This window comes from Mus caroli, chromosome 11 (genome assembly GCF_900094665.2).
Source record: "Mus caroli chromosome 11, CAROLI_EIJ_v1.1, whole genome shotgun sequence".
Taxonomy (NCBI): domain Eukaryota; kingdom Metazoa; phylum Chordata; class Mammalia; order Rodentia; family Muridae; genus Mus; species Mus caroli.
The window spans coordinates 55,197,244-55,206,368 of NC_034580.1; the positions used below are offsets into that span (position 1 = coordinate 55,197,244).

At 48.4% G+C, this 9,125-nt stretch overlaps 1 protein-coding gene across 1 annotated transcript in view; it reads left to right on the forward strand.

Moving 5' to 3' along the window:
* Drc3 (dynein regulatory complex subunit 3) overlaps positions 1 to 9,125 on the forward strand; it is a 42,989-nt gene that overhangs the window by 20,005 nt on the left and 13,859 nt on the right. The window contains exons 7-9 of the mRNA XM_021177334.2: positions 2,196 to 2,315; positions 2,923 to 3,035; positions 5,034 to 5,208. Of these exons, the coding sequence (XP_021032993.1) occupies positions 2,196 to 2,315; positions 2,923 to 3,035; positions 5,034 to 5,208 (408 nt within the window). The remainder of the gene's footprint in view (positions 1 to 2,195; positions 2,316 to 2,922; positions 3,036 to 5,033; positions 5,209 to 9,125) is intronic.

Consider the following 9,125-nt stretch of genomic DNA (forward strand, 5'->3'; position numbering starts at 1 on the left):
TATTATATGTAAGTACACTGTAGCTGTCTTCAGACATTCCAGAAGAGGGCACCAGATCTCGTTACGGATGGTTGTGAGCCACCATGTGGTTGCTGGGAGTTGAACTCTGGACCTTCGGAAGAGCAGTCGGGTGCTCTTACCCACTGAGCCATCTCACCAGCCCTTCTTTTGTTTTTTTGAGACAGGGTTTTTCCATGTAGGCCTGGCTATCCTGGAACTCACTCTGTAGACCAGGCTGGCCTGGAACTCAGAAATCCGCCTGCCTCTGCCTTTAATCCTCTGGGATTAAAGGCATGCACCACCACTGCCTGGCCTCAAATAGCATTTTTAAAAACCAAACATCCTAACATAATACAACCAAAAACTACACTAATGGTACTTATATGCCAAAGGACAATGGCAGGAAAATATTTAAAGTATTTTCTGAAATTAAACAATTATGTTTCTATGACAGCAGGAAACTTATGTACAGAAAATACCATTTCAAGTCTGATCAGGGGAGGGGGGTGGTATCTGGCAGCATGGTAGGTGACAGTCATATACACACAAGGTATGGTAGATAACAGTCATGTGCACACAGGGTATGGCAGGTGACAGTCATGTGCACACAGGGTATGGTAGGTGACAGTCATGTGCACACAGGGTATGGTAGGTGACNCAGGGTATGGCAGGTGACAGTCATGTGCACACAGGGTATGGTAGGTGACAGTCATGTGCACACAGGGTATGGTAGGTGACAGTCATGTGCACACACATATCTACAAGGTATGGTAGATAACAGTCATGTGCACACAGGGTATGGCAGGTGACAGTCATGTGCACACAGGGTATGATAGGTGACAGTCATATGCACACAGGTGTTGCACTCACCTCGTCCAGCAAGAAAAAACGCAACACGGTCGGATGCTTCTCAACAGCCTTTTTTATTTTAGGAACACCTCCATGCTACGGGGGAACCCCGGAAACCCCGGGAGGACTGCTTATATACACCCCAGCACTGGGGAGAACTATGTGTCCTCCTGGGATTGGTCAGTCTGTCGGCACTTTGATTCGTATGCACCCGCTTGGGAGGGGTTGGTGCCAGATTCGGGCTAGTGCCTGCGCAATGGCGTTGTTTACGGCGCCGGTGTACCGGAGGCTGGCGCCATCTTTTAGGCGCGCGCGGCTGCCTACACACAGGTTATGGGTAGGTGACAGTCATGTGCACACAGGGAATGGTAGGTGACAGTCATGTGCACACAGGGNGGTAGGTGACAGTCATGTGCACACAGGGTATGGGTAGGTGACAGTCATGTGCACACAGGAAATGGTAGTTGACAGTCATATGCATGTTTCTACTCAGAACCAAGACTAAAGTGAAGTCATACAGTACAGCGCAATCAAGCAAGGCCAGAACACTCGAGGTTCATTATACACTTGATTTTAAATGAAATTTTGGTCATCGTATGTTCAGAAAGCTTTGTCAATCGTGTGTGTGTGGGGGGGGGCTTCCACATTCAGTTACTCCATCCAATATGAGACTGCAACCCTTAGCTTAAGAATCTGAGACTAAGGTGTTAATTTGAAACACAACATCAGCTCAGAAGCTTGGGTGTATTATGCCCTTTAAAAAGCACAGGACAGAGGCTAGGGGTGGGTTCAGAGGCTAGCTTTCACCCTAGCATATGTGAGGTCTTCCGTTATATTCCCAGCACTGGAAAAAAAATCGCAGACCAGCCTAGCATCTGCAGTACCAAGACCTGTGCTCAGACATGAATACTGGGAAATTCCCATAGCACACATGGTCTACATCGTGTGTGTGTGTGTGTGTGTGTGTGTGTGTCCTTTAGAGAATGAGTAAAAGTTCAGGAAAGCTGAACTCTGCCAAGCAGGCCCTGAACCTCCCCACACTGCACTGCTTGATCTTACACTGGTGCTGGAAGGGGCAGCCCCCACTGCTTCCTACAACATGCAAGGGGCACTTTCAGGCTGCCTCAGAGCAGGCTCTTGAGGGGGGAGCCCTCCAATTCCATGACTCCTCTAGGCTTAGGTTGCCCGGGAGTAATTAGGCATTCTCATCTCCAGGGCCTCTGCCTTTCCAGGCTTTTACAAAACATACCTTCTAACACATCGGCCATACTTAGGGATCCCACGGGTGTGTGGCTGGAGGGACCAGTTCTCCTCTGGTAACCACACCATTCCTGTTCCTGGGTAAGAGAGAGACGGCGAAGATGAAACATCAGTACAGCATTGATGAGCTGAAGCACCGAGAGGCACAGTTGCAGATCAAGCTGGAGGAGGAGCAGGCCAAGCAGGAGAAGCTGGAGGAACACAAGGTACCACTCAGACAGCTGGCTGGCCTGCCTGGCCTAATCAGGACACAAAGCTACCACAGAGTGCTCTGGTCACATTAAACAATGATTCACAAGGATCCCCAGGACCATAAAACTCACAAAGCAGCCACAGGAGCTGACACCACTCCCTACCTTGCTCAGCCCCGATCACAGTCTCCAGGAGCCATTCCATTTCATCCCAGTCCCCACTCCCTACCCCTGTGCTTAGAGATTGTCCTCAAAACACTTGGTGCCAGTGGCTCCCTTACTTATGACCCTCAAGCTGTTTCCCAGCCCATTCAGTAACCCTTTGGCCTTCAGTTCTCTGTGGTCCTCAATTTGTGGCTACACCTTGCTGGCCTCCCTACTACCAACTCCAGCTGCCTTTGGAGCAACACAGAGCTGCAGGTCCCTCCTTGGAAACAACCTGCACCTGTATCTTCTGTACCTCTCTGCATATCCCCTCTGGGCCTGGGACAGCCACACACTTACCTTCCTGGGAGGGAGGGCCATAGCTCAGGTTCAGTGTCCCCCTGAAGAATCCTTGGCTACCTCAACCCTCACAGAAGCCTGGCTCTGGGTCACCATGTTTGGCTATTTGAATCCACAGATGGCTTTTGTTGAGCACCTGAACGGCCCCTTCCTGTTTGACAGCATGTATTCCGAGGATGTGGAGGGCAACAAGCTGTCCTACCTGCCTGGTGTTAGAGAGCTCCTTGAAGCATATCCTTTCTGAGTCACATGGCTGCCTTTTGGGGTGCAGATTTGGTTCACCTACCACCAGCTCACCATGGGCAAGTTCTTCCTATTCGGGACCTCAGTTTTCCCATCATTCATGTGAGACCTCACAAATCTCAGCTGGCTACATAAATGCAAAAGGCCTTTTCAGTCAGGCCAGCTGGGCTTTGTGGAATAGTGCTGTCTAGATTTCTGAAGGCACATTGAGTGACAGAGGCTGGCTGGGCCTGCCGTGCCGGCAAGCTGGGTTTTCTGAGGTGGAAGTAGAGAATGCATTTCTATGTCAAGGATCTTCACTGGCTATATGGCTGCACTTGGTCCACATCCCCTTAAGCATCCCCACCAGGTGGCTGCCATTAGTAACCCCAGAGGTTAAGCAATTTGTACGGGATCATTCATCTGTGCGGCCTGAGAGCTTGCATTTGTGCCCTAGTTGGTCAGAGCCCGAGGAGGAAACAGTCAGCACTTGTTATACACAGTGGCAGTGGTCATGACAACCAAACCCTGTCCTTCAGTGGTAAGCAGGAGACTGGTGGGGTTGGGGGTGGGTTGTACCTGAGGGCTGAGAATTGAGACAACCAGTTCAGATTGGTCTGTGGGGCCACCAACACTAGTGTCAGCCTCCAGAAAAATACAAAGATGAATCTCTAATAGAGGAAGTGTTATTTGGGAATAAGCTATGAAACGAGAATTGTAATTTGGGAAAGATGAGGATTCCCTAGGGATAAAAGGTTCCTACATTGTGTGATGTCTACTGCACTGTGTGATGTCTACGGCACTGTGTGATGTCTATGGCACTGTGTGATGTCTACCGCACTGTGTGATGTCTACGGCACTGTGTGATGTCTACTGCACTGTGTGATGTCTACTGCACTGTGTGATGTCTACTGCACTGTGTGATGTCTACTGCACTGTGTGATGTCATGGTGTCAGCAGCAGTCATGGGGTATGGTTGGTCCTTTTCCTGTCTCACAGATCCTTTTCCAGGCTGGCTGACCCTGTGATGGCTCCTGCCATACACTGCTCCTGTGTTAGTGTATCTATGGCCCTCCCAGCTCCTTGGCCAGCTTTGGTGAGCTCCTAAAGGCAGAGCCCAGACCTCAGTGACTGCATTGAGACTTTCTCAGTGGGTATCTACCCAGAACCCAAACACTGAGAGAAGAGTGGGGCAGGGCTTCTCCTTGCTGGCCACCTCTCTTCCTCAGGGACCTATACTCTTGGCTTAAGCACTGTGAACCTGAGAGATTTGTGGAAAAGCATCCACTGTCCTGAACACATTCCCACAAGACCCTTTCCAAGGACTTGTTTTTGTTTTTGTTTTTGTTTTGTTTTGTTTTGTTGTTTGAGACAAGGTCTCACTGTTATAGCCCTAGCTAGCTTGGAACTCACTCACAAAGGTCCCCTGCCTCTGCCCCATGAATTCTGGAATTAAAAGTGTATGCCACCACACCACCCTCCAAAGGACTCTGTGGATGCTTCCTCCATGCCCTTAGTTGAAGTAAGGGCACTGAGGCCCAGAGAGTTCACTTGCTAAGGTGGGTCCCAGAAGCAGCATCAGAGCCATAACTTGAACCTAGACCACCTAGTTCCTCTCTCAGCTCAGATGAACCACAGGGCAGGCCCCTCCCAGAAGGGCCCTTCTGGGTGTCACATCAGAGACAGAAAGAGATAAAAGTACTCTGACTCATTGCCCTGGCCACACTGCTCCTAGCTCTTCCCTGCACCCCAAGTCCTCTGGAAGTCTCTTCTAGGGCCGTTCCCCTGATCCCCAGTTCCTTAGGCTGCAGGTAGAGAAGCCATGACCATCAATTCTCCAAACTGCAATCTCTGCTTCCCCGGCTTCTCAGTTTCTTCTTCTGTCCAAAGGACCACCTGTAGCCTCCACGGTGTTCCCATGGCGTGCTCTGCAAGCAATTGTCAACATATTTGTCATCATCCTAGTAGCTTGACCTTGAGCCCCAAGCTTCCTTAACAGCCACTTACTTACAAGGACAAGTTTGTCATCATCTGCCTGAACATTTTCGAGTATGGCCTGACTCAGCAAGAAAAACGGAAGGTAGAGTTAGACACTTTCAATGAGTGCATACAGGAGGCCATCCAGGAAAACCAGGACCAGGGCAAGCTCAAGGTTGCCAAGTTTGAGGAAAAGCACTTGCTGGTAAGTTCCCTTGTCTTCTGCCAGGGTACCAGGAGGGGCTGCAATGTCCATGTCTTCTGATGGTCCCTGAGGCCTAGAGTCTATGTCCATGTGTTAAAGATCACAACTTCACCAAATGGCACCACACACAGCTCCGCTGAGCCAGCACAGTGGCTCTCCATCATATCAGATACCCCTAAGATTCAAGGTCACCTCATCTCATCATCAGTGTTAGCAGTGGTATCAGCTGTACCACTACCACAAAGGTGATATTGATGACACCCTAGGCTTTCTTTGGTTCAGTTATCCAGCAGGCATTTCCAAGACCCACTCTTCCTGACCCCTGGCATGCTGAAGTTATGATACACATGCTCCCAGTCCTTAGCAGCTCCCACCTTGTAAGGTACACATCCCTGGGCTGAAACCTTCCTTACCTAGGTAAGCAAAATGGTCAGGGATGTCCTAGAGCTCTGGAAAGACACACTTCCAGAGAAGGGCCAGGAAACTTTAGAGATTCCTGGGGCCCTTGTCCCACCAGAGCAAGCAGCAAGCTTGAAGGCCCAGTGTTCAGGGTCCAGCCAAGTAGGAGTCATTTGAAAGGACTTTTGGTTGTTTGTTTGCTTGCTTGTTTGTTTGTTTTTCAAGACAGGCATTCTCTGTGTAGTCCTGGCTGTTCTGAAAATCACTCTGTAGACCAGGCTGTCCTCGAACTCACAGAGATTCGTCTGCTGTGATTAAAGGCAAATTGTGCCACCACTGTTATTTTTAAAATGAGTTTTACAGTTTTAAGTAGTAACAGTAATGCTGCTTTTAGAGATAAAGCCTCACAGTATTGCCCAGGATCACATCAAATTCCTGGATTTAAGCAATCCCACTTCCTCAGTCTCTCTGTGCCTGGCCTGGTGGAGTCACCTATAGCACAGGTGGTGTTCTTAGTGTTAATGGTGTCTGGTACTAAAGATAGAGCCTGGGACCTTCCATTTACTAGACAAGCACTCTGCCTGAGCAACACCTTCAGCCCTTTTTAATTTTCTCATATTCTTTATTTAATGCTCAGAGTGTCAAGATGAGGGCCAGCCCTCAAAGGGGTGACTATGTAATGGCAACAAGCAGACAATTCCGGCTGAGCCTGGTGGACTGGGCATGTAGTACCAGGCACTTGGGAATCTGAGGAAGGAAGATTGTAAATTCAAGGCCAGCCTGGGCAACTTAGTGAGACCCTATCTCAAAATAAAAAGAAGAGCTGGGTGTAATGGATGGCTTTTTGTTTGTTTGTTTGTTTGGTTTGTTTGTTTGGTTGGTTTTTGTTTTTGTTTTTTTGTTTTTTTCAAGACAGGGTTTCTCTGTGTATCCCTAGCTGTCCTGGAACTCACTCTGTAGACCGGGCTGGCCTCAAACTCAGAAATTCGCCTGTCTCTGCCTCCCAAGTGCTGGGATCAAAGGGCGTGCGCCACCACACCCAGTGAGTAATGGATGCCTTACATCTTTAATCTCAGCATTTGAGATGCAGAAGCAAGTGGATCCCTGTTAGTTTCAGATTAGCCTGGTCTACATGACAAGTTCTAGGGCATCTAGGGCTGCATAATGAGACCCTGTCTCAAAAATTAATTAATTAATGAAAGAGGACCAGGGATGTTGTAGAGTGCTTTCCTACCACGGAAAGACTGGGGGTTTGTTTCTCAGTGAAATACTCACGCACAGACACACCCCATGTTGCAATTGGGTGTAATATGTTATTCAGATAGGTGCTTTTCATTTCTGATCTCACTAATATCTTCCCTGGCCCAAGCTACTCTCCTGATCTCTCAACTTCTATTCCTTACTCTACTGTGTTATCACTGATGCTCAAGCCAGGTTACCAGAACACTGGGATCTTGGAAGAACCAAGGGAACGGATATTGAAGGAGGACTTCACATATTGTGTTCTTGGATGTATGATCCTTAAGCAATATCCTCCCCACCACATTTGGAGAGTCCTTTTCCTGGGATGATGGGAAGCTAACTGAAGACAAAGAATACTAAGTCCTTCATGATTAATATGCATGTGACAGGCTAGGGCCTAGATGTTATCATTCTCATATGGCTCTGATAAAGCTCAGTCCAGACTCTTAGAGTGAGAATGGACATACCCATCCCAAAGACATACAATTTAGAGCATTCCCAGTCCATTTACAAGATTCAGAGGAGCTGGGCATGGTGGTACATGCTGTGATCTCAACACTTGGGAGGCTGTAGCAAGAGGCCTGATGTGAGCTGAGGTCAGCATGGACTTCATAGTGAATTCCAGAACAGCCTAGGACACAGGAAATTTCTGTCTCAAAACAGGGAGCACCAAAAAGAGATTAGGAACGAGAAGAGCTAGAACAGAAGTGTGTGTGTGTGGGGGGGGTATATTTAAAATCATCCTCGAGACCCTTTACAGTCCTGGAACAAGGGGCAATGGTCACAATATAATGTTGGGATACTGAACCTTTATAAAGACTTACAGACACTGGACTGGGCTCAGGGAAGGAAGACGGCCAGTTTTAGTGGACTTGATGCACTGAGCTTTACTTCTGATGCTCTGGGTAAGTAAAGGGAGACACACATTCCCTTCCCCAGAAGCTGAGCTGAGCATTTCTCCTAGAAGTGACAGTCAGGAAGCAGAGGACTCATTGTCATTCACTTTGGGGGATGAATCTTGCCCACACTCTGCCTCTCTGGATCCTGTATTATTTCCTGGTGTCACTTTTGGGGGCAGGGGAAGGGGACCACTCTCCAAGCAGGTGGACAAGGAAAGTGGTACCAGGCTCCACTTGCTCATTATACAAACCAGAGCAGAAGTGGGGTGAGGTGACTTGAAGACATCAGCCATGAGAAGAGAGATTGCTTCCATAGAGAACAGTGTGGATGAGAACAGCTGGAGTCTCGCCCGGGTGCAGTGGAGGAAGGAAGAGCCTTGGGGTGGGGAAACTCCTTGACAGTTATCTTAGAAGGTCATTTGGCAGAGGGGAGCCTGTGTGTCAGAAGAATTGGAAGAGTGGGTGGCTATAGATCACCAAGGCCTAACGAAGCCATCATCCTAGAAATGAGACAGTTTTAGGTATCAGAGACTATTTTTTTTTTTTAAATCTTGAGACAAGTCTTACTAAGTTGTCCAGGATAGCTTTGAGTTTGGAACCCTCCTGCCTCCATCTCGAAGAAGCTGAGATTGCAAGCCCTTGGCACCATGGCTGGGGCAAAGCAGAATTCTCTTTAAATTTTTAAATCTATCTATCGTGTGTGTGTGTGTGTGTGTGTGTATGTGTACGGCACGCATGCATGTGTGTAGTGTGTGTTTGCATGTGTGTAGTGTGTGTCTGCATGTGTTACTAGTGCATGCATGCATGGCACAGCATCAGAGAACAGCTTTTAGAAGTCGGTTCATTCCTTGCACCATGGAATCCAGGGCTCAAACTCAAGCTGTCAGGTCTGGGCAGCAAATGCTTTTACCCTTTGAGCTGTCTTCCCAGCCCAGAACTCTTAATTCATTTTAAATTGTAGGTCTTAGTGAAACGCTAAGGAAAAGCCTGTTTTTCCCTCAAAAACCTAGTCAAAGGGCAGGAGATGGCTCAGCAGGTAAAAGGCACTGGCCCTGAAAGCCTGACAACCTAAGTTCAGTCCTCCAAATGCACATATCAAGCTAGATGCGGTGGTGTGCCGCTGTAATTTCAGCACTCCTGTTGACAGTGGGAAGCAGAGAGAGAGGATCTTCCAGAAACCTTAGGGGCAGCTAGCCTAGAGTGCATAGCAGTGCTTAGAGTGCATAGAGTGCATAGCAGTGCATAGCAGTGCATAGAGTGCATAGCAGTGCATAGCAGTGCATAGAGTGCATAGAGTGCATAGAGTGCATAGCAGTGCATAGCAGTGCATAGCAGTGCATAGCAGTGCATAGCAGTGCATAGAGTGCATAGCAGTGC